The following is a 19,943-nucleotide window of genomic DNA, read 5'->3' as shown; positions in this document are numbered from 1 at the left end:
GTGTCCATGATTCCTGCTACTGCCACACGTGGGCTTGAGCATCAGTTTGTCAGGGAAGTCTCTCAGATCCTGCATCTGGATCTGATGCCTTTTGTATATTCATCCATCCATCCATTCTTCCCCCGATTTGTACATTCGAGATTCCTGAGTACCTACTACGTGTCAGACACTGCTCTGGGCCCTGGAGGTATAGAGAAGGAAGAACCAGACAATAGGATGTTCCCCCAATACAGCTCATATGTTCGTGGTGGAGAAAGATAAAGAGTAGAGGAGAAAAGGATGCCAACGGGGTGACCTCAGGTGGCTATATGTCCTTCCTTCACAACAGCTGTCTCATTTTACATCATTCACTCATCGTTACTGATCCCCGACAGGCCCTGCATGTCAAGAGAGCAGAGACCGCGTCTGCCTTGTTAGCAGCTGGACCCTGAACACAGATGGAACCTGCAACACAGTAGGTCCTCCACGGGTGTCAGAGAGGGACAACCCCTAGTGGCTGAAGCTCTCACACCCTCCATCCCTTTGAGAAGAGGCCTGATGGTCTCTCTGGCTGTAATTTTGAGTTAGCTCAGGCTATAAAGGGCCAGAGAGTAACATTTTAGAATATGAGGAAGTCTCTGTTTTTATAGCACACGAGCAGCCTTCAGCAATTCTATAAATGAAGAGGTGTGGCTATGACCCAATAAAACTATTTATAAAATCAAGATGCAGAGGTGAGCATTTGGCCAAGCAGTTAAGGTGTCAGTTTAGACTCCGTATCCCATATCTAAGTACCTGGGTCTGACTCCTTGCTCCAGCTCCTGACTCCAGCTTCCAGCGAAGGCAGTTGCTGGGAGGTAGCAGGTTGGCGCAAATAATTGGGTTCCTGCCACTCCTACAGGAAGCCTAAATTTTGCTCCTGACTTCTGAATTTGGCCTCTGGTCAGCCCTGGCCACTGTGGGTACGTGGAGAGACAATCAATCAACAGGAGAGCACACGCTCCCTCTCTCTCTCATACACAGATTGTTAAAAACTGATAGATAAGCTATTGGCAGGAGTTGTCCCAAGGGCCATAATTTACAACCTGGATCAGAGGACCCCAGACCCAATAGCTCATGGCATTTGAGGGTGGAGCCTATCCAACCTGAGCCAGCTGTCAATGCTGCTGGTGGAGTCTGGTGACTCTGCAACCCCTGCATCAACTGATGATCGACCAACTGAGGAGGGGGTGATCACAGAGTCTCCAGCTCCAGACGTACCAGCCACTGCCTCCTTCCCGCAGTGCACACATGGAGAAGTGGTTCCCAGCCTTCTCAGAGGAAAGAGACATTGGCCTGGAGGCCCTGGGAGGCAGCGATGGAGACTGCCACATTCTTTCGCAGGACCTCAGGCTGATGCAGAGGCTGAGCTCATTTCCGGCCCTGCCCGGCGACGTGGCAGGGCTGTCGGGTGTGAGCAGCTGCTGCCCCCCACCCAGCCCGGCCTGCGTTCAGCTAGGAGACACACAGGGTCTTTGTCCTTCTGCTGGTCCTGATGCTGCTTTGTCTTTGAAACGAGACATGACTTGTCACAACGGGCCTGTTGCTAGCGCTAATTTTCAAGAATTTTACTCTTGTTGGCAATGGACAGGGGGAAAGCAGTTTTCTTGTTTGTTTTGTATGTGTACATATTTATATTTACTTTGCATTTTGGGGTCTGTAGTTGTGGGAATACAAGAGTCATTTGGGGTTTACCTGCTAGTAGGGGATAGGGCAGACAGATTAGGATTTATGGAACCAGAGAGCATTAATTGTATGTTAGCACTAAAATTAGTATGCTGAACTGCAGTGGATGTTAACTGTTAAAAACCGATTTAAAAAATATATATAGGAGGCCCAGGACAGCCCTAGGGATGACTGCCTCCATGGCCGAGGAGTGCTCAGGTGACAAAGCTATGACTACAAGGTTACAAATGCTCTGAGGCTCAGCTCAGTACTCCAAAAGCCCCTGAAAGTGTAAGAAGCCCCTGTAAGTGTAAGAAGAAGCCCCTGTAAGTGTAAGAAGCTACTGTGGTGTTCTGATGACGCCCACACTCTGGGTGAGCAGCACTCCGGGGATGCCCGAGCACAGGGTGGAACTGCCCTCCAAGAGCACAGGGGGCTAAATGTTATAGGTCCTCCAAAAGCTTACAGAAAATGTGTATTCCAAAAAAGCTATGCATGGATTTAAAAAAAAAAATCTTTTTTGCACCATAATAAACTTGTGTTTTAATTCCATTTTCCCACAGAATTTTTGCTGTTTCTTCGTGTTACCCTAGTGGTCACATAGATTCTTGGTGTGCCGCCCTGTGCTGTGCCAGGGCTCACAGGGACATACAGCCACCATGTGCCACTTCCCTGGGTATAGTTATTCCATGTGCAGCAACGGCCTGAGGACTACATTGTCCTGGCTGTCCGTAGTGTCCAAAGACTCTCCCAGAGTGGGGGATGGTCCCCGATTATGGTTCCAAAGCACCCGACACAGGAATCAAAATCAAGTCAGGGCTGGCCCTGTGGCATAGTGGGTAGAGCCACTGCCTGCAATGCTAGCATCCCATATGGGCTCTGGTTTGAGACCCAGCTGCTCCACTTCTGATCCAGTTCTCTGTTATGGCCTGGGAAAGCAGCAGAAGATGGCCGAAGTCCTTGGGCCCCTGCACCCACATGGGAGACCCAGAAGAAGCTCCTGGCTCCTGGCTTTGGAATGGCGCAGCTCCGGCGGTCGTGACCATCTGGGAAGTAAACCAGAGGATGGAAGACCTCTCTCTCTCTCTCTCTCTCTCTCTCTCTCTCTCTCTCTCTCTCTGCCTCTGCCTCTCAGTAACTCTGCCTTTCAAATAAACAAATAAATAAATAATTTTTTTTAATAAAAGGCAAGTTAACCCCTTCTTTTTTAAATAGCCTATCACTGAGAAATTACAGCACCAATTTGATCAAAGCCTCATAATCTGTGAAAGCAGAGGTCTGAAACTCAAACAGCTATAGGGGCCAGTGGGTAAAATAAGTGAGTGCAGGGACTGTGGCCAGTGACAGAGACACGCCCTGCCTGGAGAGGGCAGTACACTTGCTCCACTCCTTAGGTGTGACCACGTGGGAATGTGGATCTGCAGCTGCCTGAACTCCTGGCTCTTTAAGAAATACAAGAAATCCAGACTGATTTTTAGTGGAGAATTTTCCACTTTCCAAATCCCTGGAGCCACAGAAGGGATACCAGTGAGTGAGACATGCCCTGTGATTGCTTCTCCACTGTGTCTGCCCAGAAGCCAGAGTTGGGAGAGATGAGTTTTACTGCCACCAAGCAGATGTCGCGAGGCTCAATGTGCAGAGGTAAAAGGTGACCCATTCACCTGCAAGGGGCCTGGGAGGGTCAGCACTTCCAGTTTTCAGTGTGACTTCAGCTTGTCTCGAGGCTTCCCTTAGTTGCCTCCTTCATCATCAGAGAAAAATGTCTTTCCTCTGTGACCTAGAGTGTGGCCCCAGAGGTGCCTGTGGAAGGTACCAGGGCCCTAGAGCCATTTTCTGTGTAGTCTGCATAGGCGGAGGGAACCAGGCCTGGACTCCCCTGCCTGCAGAAGAGATGGGCCATGGGCAACTGCATTGGCAACATCCTTCAGGAGGGCCAAATCTCACAGGACTGCAGGCACCATGCCGAGAGTAACAATGGAAACAATGCCAAAACCACTGGACACTGGATTTGATTCTGCCCAGACACTGTAACTGAAGGACAGACCGGTACTGCTCTCTTCTTTTCAGCTGGTGTTAGAGGCTGAGTGGACTGGCTCATGACCCACTCTTCTGGGTGGTTACCTAATGAGGAAGGCTATCTCCTTTCCCAGGCAGAGCTGTGCCCACCTCTCGGCTATCTACAGAATAAAAGCCACATCCAACCAAAGTCAAATGCCAGGAAATTTCAGAACTTCCTCACATTCCATATTGCATTGTCTACAAAGGTCTTTGAAATTTCCCATGTTCTAAAACTCAGAGCAGGGTACAGAGATGGGGGATAAAACAGAACCAACTACAACAGGGACAAAGAAGGAAGAAGGAGTGCCTTCTCTTGGGGAGTGGAGCAAAGAATCTGGAGTAAGGAGAACAGTTGTGTTTTGACAGAGCTGCTACACTGAAATTCTTTAAAATACGAGCTGCGGGTTCAGAATTTTGTAATGCTGTGGATGGAGCCCTCTTCTGGAGAAATCTCCCAACAGGTATTGAAGCAACATCAAAACACACAGGGATGTGTGCGTGTGTGCATGTGCGCACATACATGAGCACACAAACACAAATATCGCTGGCTACTTGGAGGCCACAACTGTCACTTAGCTGTGACTTGAATGCACACTATATCCTTTCACTTACTTCCCAGTAAAGAGACAATACCCGGGTTCCCTGAGCAACTGAATTTTTGGAAGAGAGAAGAATATCTTCAAGCACCTGCCATATACTTTAATCCAAACAGACTGAGGCTCACTCTATGCATCCCAATGCTGGTATTTTCGATAATGCAGTTATTGGGTACATTGGCTTGTTGGGCAATTTCACTGTTACACATACAGGATACTTCTGGAAGGAAATAGATTCTGCTTAATGGAAAACCCATGGGCTAAAGATAGAAAAGGGGAGAAGGGAGGCAGGCAGAGTAGGCGAGATCAGCTGAGATGACTGTTGGGGATTTTAATATAGACTGTGGAATTACACAAATTCCAGAGTGTATATTCAGCCTTGCCATCTATTAACTGTCTTTTGGGACTTGCTAAAAAAAAATGCTCAGACACGTGAACTCTGCCCCTCTGATCCCTTTCGCCACTGCTGTCGCCATTTGCTCAGCGCTTTTGAAACCCTATAGTCTCTGCCTCGTGTTGAAGCCATGGACGGGAGTCTTCTTCCCACCAAGAAAAAGAGTTCTGCGAGTAGATGTTGCTCTTGAAACCTAGCACCCGCCGTCGCGGCAGCACTAGCAGACACCGAGTATCATTCAACATCTTGACCGTCGAGATTCCGGTTCCACAAGATCAAGATCTCAGAATTCCACGGAACAGTTTGAGTCACTCTCAAGTAACTGCTTTCCAAACCTGAACCACTCCCTAAATCCCAGTTCCTGGGGGATTACTCACTCATTGTCAGAACTTTGGGTGAGTACTGCTACCAGGGGGGGGGGGGGGGTCATATTTACAGTGGAATTTCCAGCTCATACCTCTCTTTATTTGTTTCATATTCGTGATTTAGTTAGCTAAATTCCAGAAGTCACTTCCGGGACAGCCTTTCCCAAAAGACCTCAGGGGAGAGAGGGTGACCGTTGTTCGCCTTTGCCAGCTTCCAGTCATTGTTACTTAGCGGTCCCAGTCCCTTACCCAAATGCCCGAGCCGGCTGCAAAGCCAGGAAGCTCTGGACGCTGCTGGCTTCCACCCCACCAACGGCCCCTATGTGTTAGAACTGTGCTGGAAAAACACACCCGCAGGCTTGCCTGAGCGCCACCACGGCCGGTGACTAATTTGCTTTATTACATTGTTTTTCCTTTCTTTCTGTGTTCTCTGGGCCTCAGGAAAAGTTTCGTTTCTGCTTGTTGCCTCAAAAGCTCCAAGACTTTTCCCTGCTTTTCTCTGTGGCACACAGAGCTCTGCACTTCCCCAGCCGGTTACCTGGATGGCATCTCCGCAAGGTGCTATTGCCATGCTGCTACCAGGCTATCAATCCCTGTTCTAACGTGGACATTTGCTCCGATTGTGCACAGCAGCCATGCGCGCTCAGCATAGGCGATTCAGGCACTCTGAGGACCTGAAGCGCGTGAGGGAGTGTTGCTACATGCTCTGTGCCACTCTAAGCAAGACATAACTTTAGGCAAAGCCTGCAGCCTGAACTGAAACCAGCAGTCACCAGAAGAGGCCTATCGAGTCCCGGGTAAGGCAGTCACGAGTGCTCCAGACACCTACTGCGCCCAGAGTGGCAGGTGGCAGTAAGTGCATTTCCCAGGGCATCCTGTTGACTGCAACCCTCCACACCCAACAGCGCTAGGAAGGCAGGCAGTGGAGTATTTCACAGTGGAGAACCTGGCGCTCAGCAAGGTTAAGCTCCCAGCCCAAGGTGGCACCGTTGGCATACAGCAGAAGGACCCTGTCTGGGGCATGCTTTGAACCTTGCTGCCACTCTGGGATGTATACACACACAGAGAGAGAGAGAGTGAGAGAGGTGGAGTTCAGGAAGTCTGGGGACCGGTGACATGGTTGAAGGCTGTGAGCAAAGCCCTGGCGGGGGAGGAACTACAACTGGGCAGCACTGCAGGGAGCTGGGCTTCCAGGAGCACGGAGGGGTGAGCACAGCAGCCAGGTCCCTGACTCTGCCCCTGGCACTGTCACCCACCTCCGCTCTGAGTCATTTCCATGGGCCCTGCACTTCTGGGATGCTGGCTCATTTCCAAAGTCGAACCCCAGGAGCGGTCTTAGCCTCTTAGGAGGCTGCCTCATCTCTCCCCATCCCAATGTCCCTGACTGACACCCTCACCCCCTTCATCCCTCTCCCCACAAGCTCACATGAGCCTCTTCACCTGGCATCCAGGAGTCCTGGCCAAGAACTCGGCACCCAGTTCTGCTCCCCGAGGCACTCCCTGCCTGCTCTGTCCTCTGCACGGGGCCCTGCCCTGCTCCGACCCACCCACTTGTAGGCTGCCGGCTCACTGCCAGTCACAGAGGCTGCCAAGGAGGCCTTGGGGGACTGGGCCGGGTGCTTGCAAAATTGCAGGGCCCTGAGCGAGGCTGGGCGTGTCCCTCGGCATTCGGCACCCTAGGCCTGGCCTGGGAGCGCTGCTTCCCCGCACTCCAACTTGCAGAGATCTGTTTCACGCAGAGGCGATTGCGGGAGGACTGTCTCCCTCGCCTGCTTCCCCTGGCCGGCAGCGGGCCCTCCCCTCGCGCTGCAGCGCTCGGAGGGTTAACAGGCAGCTGCAGCCCAGGCTGGGCAAGGCTTGAACTTTTCTCTGAGCCCCATGCCCGCCCGGGAAAGGCAGCAGGGGCTGGGGCCGGGACTCCAGCTGGCTGGACAATGGGGGCGCGGGAGGCTGGGGCCTGCGCCCTGGCTGGGGGCGTGTTGGGGTGGGGCGGGGGGTTGGGGGGGACCGGCTCAGGCCCTTCCGGGCTCCGGGTCTGGGACAGAAAGGACCCTGATGCGGGCGCGGCCGGCGCCGGAGCCTTTGAGCGACAGCAGCAGCCGGGCTGCGGCGCTCCAGCGGCCCGAGGTGCCTTCCAGCGCGCCGCGGGGTTGGGCGACGGGGCCGGGCGCCCCGGGAATCCGGCGATGCCAGCTCCTCGGCCTCTCCAGCCAGGCATCCCGCAACCAGGACCCGCGCGGTGCTTCCCGCCGCTCTGCGCTGGCCTGGGGGGGAAGCTGCGGCTCGCTGGGTCGCCGCCAACGCGCGAGCTGCTGGGGGTGGGAGGCGACCCAAAGTTACCCCCACTTGGAGCAGGCGAGAACGTCCCCCCTGCTTGCCAGAAAGACAAGACTCGCCGCTCTCTCCTCCTCCGAACGCGCACACACACACCCCGCGGGGAACCGCGAACGCGGAGCCAGGGACCCCGGGATCTCCGGAGCCGGGAACGACCTCGGCTCCGAGCCCCGGGTCTGCCTTCGCCGCCGCGCCCGATCCCCTGGAAGCCCCCGGCACCCGCACTCGACGCGGAGCGCGCCCCGCAGCCCCTCTTCCCTACCTGGGACAGCAGGACGCACAGGACGAGCGGAGTTCCCGGCTGCATCTTGCCCGACTAGCAGCGCCCGGCGGCGTTTTCATTCATGCACGCGGCGGCACTGAGCATATTTTCCGTGGGAGCCAGGCTTTGAGCGGAGGCTCTGCCTCGCCAGCCAGCCAACTTCCCAAATAGATCAGCGGCAGCATCACGAAAGCATTGGATAGAGGCGGGTGACCAGGACCAATGGCTTTACAAGACGGATTCCTTCATGAGGCGCCCTCGTTTTGCATGGCAGAGACGGGCCGAGCCCCTCAAAGCAGGCAGCCCGATGGCTTTTTTTTTTCCCCCGCGACTGTTGGGGCTCAGCCTCACAAATCACGCTGGGCCATGCCAGCTGATTCCACTTTTTCAGGGAATGCAATTGCAAAGGGGACTGGCAGCCACTTCCAGCCTAGTGCAAAAAGATTCTCTTTATTAAAATGTTAATAAGATCCACTTTATTTCCAATACATCAAATAAAACGGCCCGCAGTCCCAGTCCTCGCCGCGCCTGGAAAGCCTTGGAGGGGATTTCTTTCCCTTGTTCTTTTCTCTGCCCCTTTTCCAGCACGGCCCAGGTCATGGTGGTGCTGGGTGTCCCCTTGTCACCTTACACATCACAAGCAGGACAGACCAATTCTGGCTGGCAGAAAAAAAATCCGTCAAGGGGCAATAGATTTTATTAACTGCTCAGCTGAGGGTCGGCCTGACCCCCCCTCCACAAATGTGCATCTGTCACCCAGGCTGGGGCCATGATTTGAGGAAACTTTTTTTTTTTCCCTGTATGGATGTGACCTTTCCGAAGCTCTGGGCTACTCCTTGGGCTCAGAACAGCAGTGCCCACTCACTGCTCAAGGGATTTTACAGGTGGGAAGGTTTGGGAATGGGGGCAAGAACAACCTCCACCTCTGCCTTCCCTTCTCCCCCCTAAAAAATGCAGTAAAAACCTTACTTTATCATTTTTACACAGCCTCCTTCTAACAAGGACTTAGAGTATTTTAAAATATTGGAAATTTGTGAATTTAGGTAACCAAAATTGAGAGGGACAGAAAGAAAAAATTCAGGAAACTGAAATGCTAGATGTATATATTCTTATTGTCTCTGATTTTGATATGAGCTTCCTGGTAGCCAAAGCAATAAGAGAAATAGGTGAGTTGCGTACTTCTTGTTATAGGGATATGCATACAATGTCTCCCGACATCAATTCTCCTGGCACTAAAATGCTGGAATAAATGTAGAACGCGTGGCAGTGAATGTAGTAGAACAATGAGCAATAGGCCACGCTGAGATCCGTGGATTGGGCTGTGTTCCAGCATCTGGCATGGGGCCTGGAACACGGAGACAGTGATTGGTGTGTGTTAAAGGAATACCAAGAAGTAGCAGAAGGTGGGGAGGGGCACAGAGTCTGCAGCCTCTCTAAGTTCAACCCCCAGCTCTACCACTTCCTAGTAATTTACTCAGCCTGCCAGTGCTCCCGCAGGCCCACTGCTAGTAAGAACATTCAGACTGGGCTGTACTCGTTGGCTTAAATCTAACTGACACACGTTTTGAAATCCCTTTGCTAGCAGTGGTTCAGGCACAAGATCATCTCACGTGGTCTCAAGGTCACTGACAAAGGTGCAATTCCAGCTGATGCTTGGCTCTTCTAGCGTGCGCTGGCCCAACAGATGGCAACGTTGGCAAAAGAAGTCCCAGAAGAGACCGGGAAAGGCAGATGTTGCTGCTGCATCCAGGCTTTTCCTCACTGTCCGTGGATGGTCATCCATCCCTGAGACTCTGAGAAACGCAGTCCATGGACGTTGTGACCAACAGTGACAGCTTGGCACCTGCATGTGTGGAGCCCCACGCTGCTCTGTGAGAAGAGAACTCTGGAGCCAGTCTTCACATCGAGACATCCTGCGACACTCTTATTTTTCTCCATTCTCGCGAAGGAGTCGTCGGGTCCATCAGGAGTCAGAGGAAGTGAGCACATGGATTAACAGACACAAAGACCGCGGGAGAGAGACACAGAGAGAGAGGCAGAGAGGACAGTCCAGGAGGTGGCACCACAGGAAGAGTGGCCGACGAAGATGAGCCTCTGACAGCAGCTCAGGCAGCAGGCACTCGTCCAAGCAGGTAGTGTCCAAGGCTGCATTCAAAGGACAGGGCAGTACATGGCAGTACAAAGTGTGTACCCGGGGGCCTCCCATTCTGTGGTCCTTTGTGCACCAGACATTTCCAGTGATCCTCCTAGGCAGAGGGCGGGGCTGCATCTGCCAGCCCTCCTGCAGTGTGGCTGGTGCCCTGTGACTCCATCTAGCCAATGAGCTATAAGCAAAGTGACACATGTCACTTCAAGGCCACAGGATGTAACTGCCAGTGTGAGGCAGGCTGCTGTCCCCAGCAATAGATGCCAGCTTGGAGTTTTGTGCAGGTGACTCATGGGGAGGTATTCTCAGGAATACCTTTGAGACGCTGAGAGAAGCGGGCCTGTCAGAAGGAGAGGTTGAGTGACTCCGGGTCACAGCAGATGCCTCAGCCCACACTGGGAGCTCTTGGGTTAGAAAGGCCCTATGGAGGTAGCCCGAATAGAGTCGGGGGCTATTTCTTACCCACAACGGGCCAGCTGTTGGCTATTTGCCAAAGGAGGGGAGTAATCTGAGGTGAGGCAGCCCGGTTTGGCCAATGGCAGTTCTCCGGTCTGACCTCCAATGCATTACCTCCATTTAAAACACGGGCATCGGGCCTTCAGTAGGTCAGCGGAGGCTGTGTTCCCCAGGCCATGATGACTTTGGGAGTCCACTGGTACTGGTGAAGCCAGGCGCAGCCTTGCCTGGGCAAAATCCTGCTGAGTCTGTGCCCTGCCGGACTTTCTCAGGCCTTCACCAAAGTCTTTGCCAAGTTCAGCTGACAGAAAGAGGGGCTCCGGCCATCTCCCATGATTCCAGGTGGCCAAGCACAAAAGGCCAGCCCCACTACTGCTATGCCTTAGCAGCCAGAGACTGGACTTCAGGACTGGGAGGAGCTGGCTGTAGCAGTCTCCTGGGGACTGAGGCTCACTTCTGTGAGCCCTAGGGTGGGGGAGAGAGGTTGGTCAGTGATATGAGACCCGGACTGGCCTCCCTGGACTTTGCCGACATTGACCAGATTGCCTTCTGCTCCCTTGCCTCAGTCTTGCCACCATGAAGTAGGAATCATCACACGGTAACAGTCCAAGGAATTCTGCGGCAACGGATGCCGTTCCTCCACTCTGCCCTCTGCTCTCCTCGAAGGTTCAGTTCACCAGTGCACACGCCATCAAGTTCCGCTCAACAAAGACAGGAGAAAAATCATTTCCTTCCAATGATAGATAAAAGGCCTCGGAAGAAGAAATCCATTTTTGTTGGCTTGCTTTTTTTCCTTGCAGTTCCCTGATGGGGGTCTTTTGGCTGATGGATTGATCAGTGGTGGCAAATAAATGCTGAAGGTGAAACCCACCCGCTCCCTGTCCCTGCCCCACCCCCCAGTCACCAGCTGCCGCAGCAGCTGTGGGCTGCCCGTGACACCTCGTCTGCCTTTAAGGTTCACATTCAAGATTCACACCCCTCACAGATGCATCAGCCTGGCTCTGGAGCTGAACAACGATTCGACAGCCAGCAGCTGCCTCCTCTGGGTAGCAGGGGTTGAGGCTGTTTGCGTTCATTGGCTGATGTGCGCGAGGACTTTCAAGGGCACATGGAGGTGACCCTATGGGTATATGCACACGACTGTTATGTATGTACATGAGCATGTTTGTGGGTGTATGTACGTGTGTGTGTGTGTAGACTGGTCAACTGGAGTGTGGTCCAGCAGAGATAATTTATCCAAATTTAGCTCCTCTTTGAATGTGCTGCAGGATAGGGTATTTGTAGAGAAGAGTGATAAGCCAGATAGGAGCCCTTGTGAGACAAACCAGCTATCAGGTATGCCTGGAGCCCTCGATAACAGGATAGGCTTGGGCAGCATGGAAGGAGGCCCATACTGGGCAGCATTACAACATAACTTAATGCTAGCAGCACACCTCTCACAGTGGCTGCTAAAAATACCCAAGATTAGCACAATGCATCATCCCCCAGTAAGTCTCACTGAACACAAAATCCAACTGGTCACTCTCAAGCCACAAACACTGCTTCAAGCTTCTCCCTCACTCTCGCTGTGACCTGACACATCCCTGTGCGTACTTGCTCGAACTGTCGTCTCAATTCTTCACTCTGCGTCTGCATGGGCCTCAGATTTGGCTGTGTGACTTGTATGACTATGGACACGAAGCAGAAGTGATGGGTGCCAGAGGCAAGCCCAGGCCCAGCAAACAATGTGTGCTTCAGCCTGCTGCCGCTAAGACTTCTACCAATGCTTTGAAAAGAGCACTTATGGGCTCACTGGCCCTAAGAGGAGAGATGAGCACCCCCATGGATCCTCAGACACCCAACCAAGCCCTGTAGAGCCTCACCCAGATTGCCCGATCCACAGGTATGTGGGCTAACAAAGAGATTGCTCTAAATCTTGGGACAGGTTGAAAAGCAGCAGTAGCTAACCAGGTGGTCTGTTGTCTGCCTCTCCCCGCAGAACATGGGCCCTATTTCTGTCTTCTTGCTGCTGTGTGCTCAGCGTTTACAACAGGGTACGGATCATGGCAGGTGCTCGACGACTTTGTTAAGATGGTGAATTAAATGGCTTCTGCGTGGTGCAGGAAGGCCAGGGCCTTCTCACAGCAGTCCACACCAGGACTGGTCATGCACAGAGCAGTTCCTGAAGGCTGTGTGAGCCTGGGGGTGCTTGCTGGTCATCTGTGGAGGACATTAGCAATGTGAAATCCTTCTAAACTGCTTCAGTGTGTGCAGAGCCCACACATCTAAAAATAAGACAGAAGGTATTCCTTTGTGGTTTTTCTAGGTTTTGTCGTAACGTAGTATCCTCTGTAAATGTGTTTAATGCAACCATAACACTGGAGATGAAACCAGAAATGACTTTCAGTCCATCTCAGTTAAACTGGCCTAACTGTCTTTAGGTTTCAGTCTCTAAATTGCTCAAAATTGGGCATTCAGACACCAATTTTATCGTTAAGGAGAAACAGTTAAAACCCCCCTCTAGGTGTCTCCCTTACCCAAAATTAGTGGCTGGGGTTATTTGGACACAGAGAATCATCAGAGCATCAGCTCAGCAGAGCGGCAGTTCTCCAAGCAAGACCAACATCACCTGGCAACTGGTCAGAAATGGAAATTACCCGGCTCCCCCGGACTGGATGATTTATAAACTCAGATGCGGGTTCCAGCATCCTGTGTTTCACAAACCCTTGGAAAGCATAGTTTGAGAACCAATTCTTGAGAGAATATCCCAGTACTCACTCACAAATATTCATTCATCAAGAAATATTCATTAAGTGTTAGTGCACACTCACCACTCAGCTAAGCAACAGGGCAGGAATTGATAAGGCATGGTTTGTATGCCTCAGGAAATACAGACAGAGATAATTCTATTACAAAGTGAAACAGCAGGCACTGGACAGAGCCTGGGTGCTAGAGTTACAGGGGATCACCATGTGTTTAAGAACTGGAAAGGGGTCCACTGTCGTTGGATTCCATTACGTGTGAAATCACAGGTCTCTACTTGATGGGAGTTGTACTTTTTGTGATGTTGATGAGGAGATAAATAGCAAAAGGAAGCTCACAGTTCAACACTCCCTCTTAAAAACTGAACTTTAAATTTTTTCTTTGTAATTCCATCTAGTAAAGTGACCAGATGACTGTGTGTGTGTGTGTGTGTAAGATGTTGGGGGGGGGAGTGCCTTTTAGTCACATGAAGGTAATCCTTAGTGCTCATTTGGACAAGATCTCTTAAAATGGTACCAGGGTCCCCACATCCCAATCTCCAGCCTGTCTGTGGCCTCCAAGTGGGGAACCACTGAACTATAGCAAGAGAGAAATGGGAAAGTTGAGGCATTGGAGGAAGGAGCTGGTGACCAGGAGGTGGAAAAGGACAGAGCTTGGAAGCTGGGGATCCAGATTAAGAACAGCTGAATTGTCAGTCTTGGAAGGTTGGATTTTATCCTACTGGCATGAGGCAGGAATTCAATGTCTTATTTACATTTTAGGAAGATCCCTCTGGCCACACTGGAGGTTGAATTGAATGAACTGAGGAAGACTGACTTCTTGAAAGGCCACTGTGCAGACAATATCAAAAGACAACAGCAGTGAGAACTCTTTTTCAGACTTCTAGCCAGAGTGGCCCAGGAGTATGGAATGGCAGTCTCTCTGGCTGCCAACACAGTGTCTGGCATACAGTGTACGTTGATGTAACAGTTGAAAAACGAAAACCTGCTTGCTAATATGGTGAGTTAACATAGAACTCTGATTCTTCACCCCTCCCTGCATCTGATCCTTGCATCATCAAGGTGGAAGGAACTTCCTCGCCTTGGACTTTGGGCTTAGCCATATGACCTGTGTTGGCAAACAGAATGAGCTGGAAGTAAAAGTATACAGTTAACAGGTCCCAGGAGTTCCTGTTTATCCTCTTATCTCCCTGCCATCTCTGCAAAAAGAGCATGACCTGGCTGTCCAACTGACAGAAGAATGAGGAGCACGAAGCTAAGCCCCCCGGCTCCTCTTCTCCAGCCTTGACCAGCCAAACCCCAGCCAACTCACGGATCCATGTAAGTGCTTCCTATCTTATGCACAGACATCACTGTGGTTTGTTACCCAGAAATAGCTAAGTGACTACATAAATGAGCCCCCTTCTTGGGACTACATGTAGTTTAGCAAATAGGCTGAAACTCAGCACAGCTTTTGACATGGGCATAACCAATACTTAACGTATACCATAAGGCCAAGTCCTCCAAAATTTCTTCACTCCTTCCACCCACCTAATCCAGGCTCCTGCCTGCTCACAAATCCCCAGGTTCCTTTGTGAGCATTCCCTGCAAACCTGCTAAGCCTCTCCCTGGTTGTTTCTCTCACACCAGCATATTGTAAGGCCTTCACTTAACAATTACTTGGGAAAATTTATTTACAATGCAATGCAGATCCGTGACTGTTTGTAGTGGATAAATTTATTTACAACGAAGTCCAAATCTGCCCATGCCTCTAGTAGATAAAATTGTGTTCTTCCTATAAAAAGCAACCCACCAGGCTAATGGTTTCTGTGGTCTTTTGTGAACAGACCAAGGTCAGGATCACCGTAATGAGTTGGGAAAAGTTAATCTGCGTGAGCAAGTTAAGCACGAAAAACTACATTTTAATGATTCTGAATGTGTTGACAGCTACCAGAATTTAACCAAATGAAAGCCATAAAAGACAAATCAAACTCTTTTTGTTTCTTAATCTGAGCTTCTGTGGATTTAAAATGGCTAGAGTGCAATTTCCGTTAGCTCAAGGATGATGTCTGTCTGTCTTCCTCCCTTGAATGTTCTGTGCTTACACACTGCTAGGCGTTGAGCAGACAGTCAGGGGACGTGGGTAGGAAGCCTTGACAGAAGAGTGCAGGTACACGGGAGAGAACTTTCTCAGCCCAGCAAGTCTGCTGTGTGTGATACTGGCACTACAGCTAGACAAGTTGTCTGATGACAGACCTCTGCTAGCTCAGAATCTGTCTCCTAGAGCAGGGATTCCCATTCTGTGTCCCCATTCTCTCCCAACACTCCACTCAAAGATGGTAAAGGTCTACACTGCTCCTGTTTCTATTGTATAAAACCCAAACGTGAGTATGTCCTGGCTCATTAAATACTCGATTAGCACATGACTGCAAGGCAAGCTAACCAAACTCCACGAAGACTTGCAAAGCCCTCCCTTGGCTCCATCTCCAAATGTATTCCGTTTCCTTCTCCTCCCATGCTCAGTGCACCCCGCTCTTCTCTCAAACAGCAAATATGCCAGGTTCTTCCCTGCCCTCGTGCCTTTACACATTCCAGCTTTTCCCTCTGGAATGCTTGTTCTCCCATTTCCCGTGCTCGTCCTTCCAGAACCCGTTTACGTATCATCTTTTCAGATGAATCATTCCTCGATCGTTCATTCTTCACTAGTTCATTTCCTTTTTTTGTTTCTTCCATTGTACTTTCTGTCATTTGTGACTATTTTCTTTGTTATTTGCTTCCTTTTGTGTTTGTTTTCCTTGCTAGAATATGAGATCCTCCATGACAACTAAATCTCTGTGTATTGATTGCTGTACTCTAGCACCTAGAACAATGTCTGGTTCATGACAAGCGCTCAGTAAGCCATTTTTAAAGTATTTATTTCTTTTATTTATTTGAAAGACGGAAAGAGACAAAGAGTGCTCCCGTCAGCTGGTTCTCTCCCCTTAAATGTCCACAGGAGCCGGGGCTGGGCCAGGCCAAATCCAGGAGCGGGGAGAAAAGTCTGGATCTCCCGGCAAGTGGCAGGGACCCAAGTATTTGACGCATTATGTGCTGTCTCTCAGGTATGTGCATTAGCAGGAAGCTGGACGTGGGAATGGGGCTGGGAGTGGATCCCAGGTTCTCTGATACGAGATGCAGGCAGCCCAAGAGGCATCCTAACTGCCTGCCAAACGTCCATCCCAATGATCGACTTTTCAAGAAATAAATGAACAGATGATCTTATGGTAATGAGAGTAACTAGGCCGGTGGCTCTCTGAATGCATTAGTCTCATCAGGAATACCAAGTGACATAATGGCTGAGGCTTGCCAGCACTGCCAGGGAACTAACAATGCAGACGTCTGGCCAGGAGTAAGAGTGCACACTTGAAAGGTTCGTGCTGTATAAAACATAAGATCGGGGGTTCAGGGCTGTGTGTGTGAGCCAGATGAGCCGCAATCCCTTCTCCCGGCTGAGATGAAGCTCAAGTGGGCTGTGGGACATGTCCTCGCTGAACTCAGGCCCCAGTTACCCCGGTGCAGCAGGGGAGCCCAAGGGGAGCCAGGGCACACCTGGGCAAGATGTGGAAGAGTATTTTCAACACTATTTTCTCTTCCTTGACAGGTCAAGAATTCATCTAAAGCGTTTTCAGAGTGGCAGGTTCTTGTTCGTGTAATGAATCTATTGATTCATTTTTTGTCCCTGGGAGACTCTGCAGACCACAGGGTGTCAAGAGAGAAGACAAAGAATTCTCGGGGCTTGTCATGGAGCCTTATGGGCAAGGAGACAGGTCTCAGCACGTTCCCAGGAGGGGCTCTGGCCCAGTTATTACTCTTTGGGAGTTAAATGGTTTTTATTCTAGGGCTTACTTTATTGCTCGCTGCCTAAATGCCTCACACGTCCAGAAATAGTCTCTCTTAACAAAGGAAGTAGAATAGCACAACTATTTCATCATTCGTTCAGCAACTGTTTGGGTAACAAGAAGCCAGGGGTGATGATTGATGATGATGATGATGATAAAAATAAATTTCCCGGGATCCAGATAAGCAGTTGGTTTGTACATTGCTGGTGTCCTCCTTTTCCTCAGTCTGACTTCCATGTTGTTGCCAGTGAAATTTTGAACTCAAGCAAGAAGGACCAAGTATCTACTGTGATCTAGGAACTACCTTACTCAGCAATGAATAATGGGTATTTTGTTCCTGGCCTTCGTGGTAAGGACATAAAGCCTTCAATGGCTCTCCGCTGCCTGTAGGTTGATGTCCAAATCCCTAACTTGGCATTCGGGATGCACAAAGACCCTCCACAGCCATTTTTCTTCACCTCTTCCACGACGTCTCAAGTAGCAGCTCTACAGGACATCCTACCACCTCCCCCACCTCAGGCAAGGCTGCTGCATTTTATTCCGGACTCCAGCACTTACAAGCCATCACCTTTCTCTTCTGCAGACCTACATCCTCTTGGTGGGCCTCAGCTCATCGTTAAGAACCACTTCCTCCAGGGGACTGCCCCTGACCCACCCAGTCTGCGTTAAATGCTTTTAGAACATGTTACTCATTTCCTGAGCCCCTCCCTCGTGGCACCAAGAGCTGCCTGAAGCCAGGAGCAGCCCTGCTTCTCAACTACATCCTCAGTAAGCCCAGTGCCAAGCGCACGTTGGCCTTCAAACGTCGACGCATTAGTGAATGCGCGCCTGAGGAGTACGCACAAGCACTGTGACATTTATTAAGCGCAAGGCACTTTTCCAAGAGCTTCACATTCACGTTTTTCTGGTTGACTCCTAAGCAGCTCCACATGAAATACGATCCTCTCCTTTCTCTGATGACCAGCGACTGACAGCAGCCCTGACCTGGGATGCAGGAACCTCTAGCCCAGGGGAGACAGCACTGACCTCTCGTTCAGAGCACCTGCAGCTCGTGCTGTAACAGAGCACTGGTCACTGCGCCTCAAGTCTCGGTTTCCTGTCCTGCTGATCAGCACAGGTTTGGGGTCAAACGGCCTCAGTTGAAATTCTCCACTGCCGCTGACTGGAGCCAGGCTTGGGCGAGTCACTCAGCCCATCACTGTGGAGCACTTGCCATCTGCCAAGCGCTGCACCACATGGTGGGAAGAACTAGAGAAATAGTCACCGGCGGTAACCAAAGATTGAGAGCTCATTATTTTATCTTCAGATTTACTCTTTAATAGTATGGTTTGGAATACTGTCATGTGTCATTTAATTAGTTATGATAGTTATAATTAATGAGGAGCTGACATTCATTGACAATGCGCCGGTCACTGTTCTAAGAACTTTCTATGGGTCAGATTGTTCAATACTTGTAACGTGCCTAAGGGACTGGTTCTATGCTGCCCTCACTTTAAAGTGGGGAAACAGGCACACAGCCAGGAGTGAGGGGGCAAGGGGCTTGAATCCAGACTCTCCATCTTGAGAACACACAGTCTTGACCAGCTTTCTCTACTTCCTCACTGCCTGTGTTAACAGAAATGCAAACAGACCACCCCCTCGCTCTGTAGAACCACTGAAACCTCTGAGTCTCAGCTGCCCACCAGGTGGAAAGAGCTGATGACAGTTCCTATGTCCGAGACTGTTGTAGACTCACGTAAAACACCCATCAGCCGGTTGGATTACTCATTCTACAGATTCCTTTGCATGCTCACATTCCATAGAATCAGCTGGAACTCAAGGGCCCATGTCACCAGCAACTTAAGAGTCTATCTTAGGAAGAAGAGAGTGGTCCCCAAGGATCTGGAATCGGCCTCTGAGTGGCAGAACCAGGCACCTACACACCTTATGGAACTGTCCACGGCAATAAAGGCTCTAAATATGTAAGACCCCCGACAGGTGTCTCACACTTTTACCGACCCCAGAAACACGATTCCAATCCAATCGCTGCAAGTGCATGAGGAAGTTTATTACATCTGCGCAGATGGGCCATCTCTGTGCAAGAAGAGAGGCCCCGACCATCAACTGCTCAAGGTATTTAAGACTAAAAACCACAACATTAGCATATCTCCATAGCATGACACAAAGGATCACAAGATAAACCGCAGCATGACGAACCATCATAAGATCCAGGGTAAGGGGACAGAAGACCTTGAGTAAGCATAAACACGGGGTCATCATGACCAAAAACTTGTCATATGCTCAGTTATCTCATAAACGCATTAACTAAAGTTCAATTAGCTCATGAAAGCATTTTGCAAGCCCAGCTATTTTGTACAAAAGCAGAACAATATGCAGTTAGCCAAGCGACTCCATTTTAAACCCAGGCTGCCTAATTTCTTTCTTTAAACCTGTCTAATTTCCTTCATTCCCCCCTTTTCTTTTGGTCAAATTTTAATCTTAAAATTTTAGGAATTACTTTTTAAATTTTGTCCCATATTGGTAACAATTCCTTTGTTTCATAGGGGAGTCTAATCAGAAAACAGGTGCAAGGAGGGCCACCATATCCCAGAAGGGGCCACGCGGGCCACACAACCTCAGCGGTACCAGATATTACCTCCCACGTGATCTTCATTGGGATATGTGGGCTGCCCATCACCGGGGTAAAACAATACAGCCAATCTTATAAGCACAGAAGCAAGTCTGCAGGGTAGGGGAAGTAGGCCCCGCAGAATACAAAGTTACAAAAAGGCATCAAAATTCAAAAACAGAAAATACAACAGAGACAAAAAAAAACAAAAAAACACATTTCTAAAGAAGTCATACAAATTTGGATTAATACCTGGTGCCTGTTCAGCTGAATTGACCCAAATACTTTCTGTGACTTTCACACACCCTCTTCGACTTACTTTAAACATTTTACCATTTCCATTTCAGTCTAGAGTAAAGTCATTCTGACAAACCATGTCCTTTCCTTATATAAAAAGCTCTCTCTCTTTTAAACCCTTTTCACCAACAATACTCTTTTCTTTT

At 50.1% G+C, this 19,943-nt stretch overlaps 1 protein-coding gene and 1 long non-coding RNA gene across 3 annotated transcripts in view; one reads left to right on the top strand and one right to left on the bottom strand.

The window, feature by feature from the left end:
- The window catches only part of CDH13 (cadherin 13), a 983,749-nt gene extending 975,876 nt beyond the window's left edge, over positions 1-7,873 (bottom strand). The window contains exon 1 of the mRNA XM_062176103.1: positions 7,693-7,873. Coding sequence (XP_062032087.1) covers positions 7,693-7,737 — 45 coding nt within the window. The 5' untranslated portion in view covers positions 7,738-7,873. The remainder of the gene's footprint in view (positions 1-7,692) is intronic.
- Positions 4,807-18,241, top strand: LOC133747785 (uncharacterized). 2 transcript variants are annotated; one of them, XR_009864401.1, is made up of 5 exons: positions 4,807-5,126; positions 13,798-14,355; positions 15,817-15,907; positions 16,010-16,115; positions 16,655-18,241. It is a non-coding gene; the product is annotated as an uncharacterized LOC133747785 (long non-coding RNA). The 2 variants fall into 2 exon arrangements; XR_009864402.1 differs by lacking the exon at positions 15,817-15,907.
- Positions 18,242-19,943: the final 1,702 nt, after the last annotated feature.

The sequence above is a fragment of the Lepus europaeus genome, chromosome 19, assembly GCF_033115175.1.
Source record: "Lepus europaeus isolate LE1 chromosome 19, mLepTim1.pri, whole genome shotgun sequence".
In the NCBI taxonomy this organism is placed as follows: Eukaryota; Metazoa; Chordata; class Mammalia; order Lagomorpha; family Leporidae; genus Lepus; species Lepus europaeus.
This window is presented reverse-complemented; position numbering and strand designations above follow the sequence as displayed.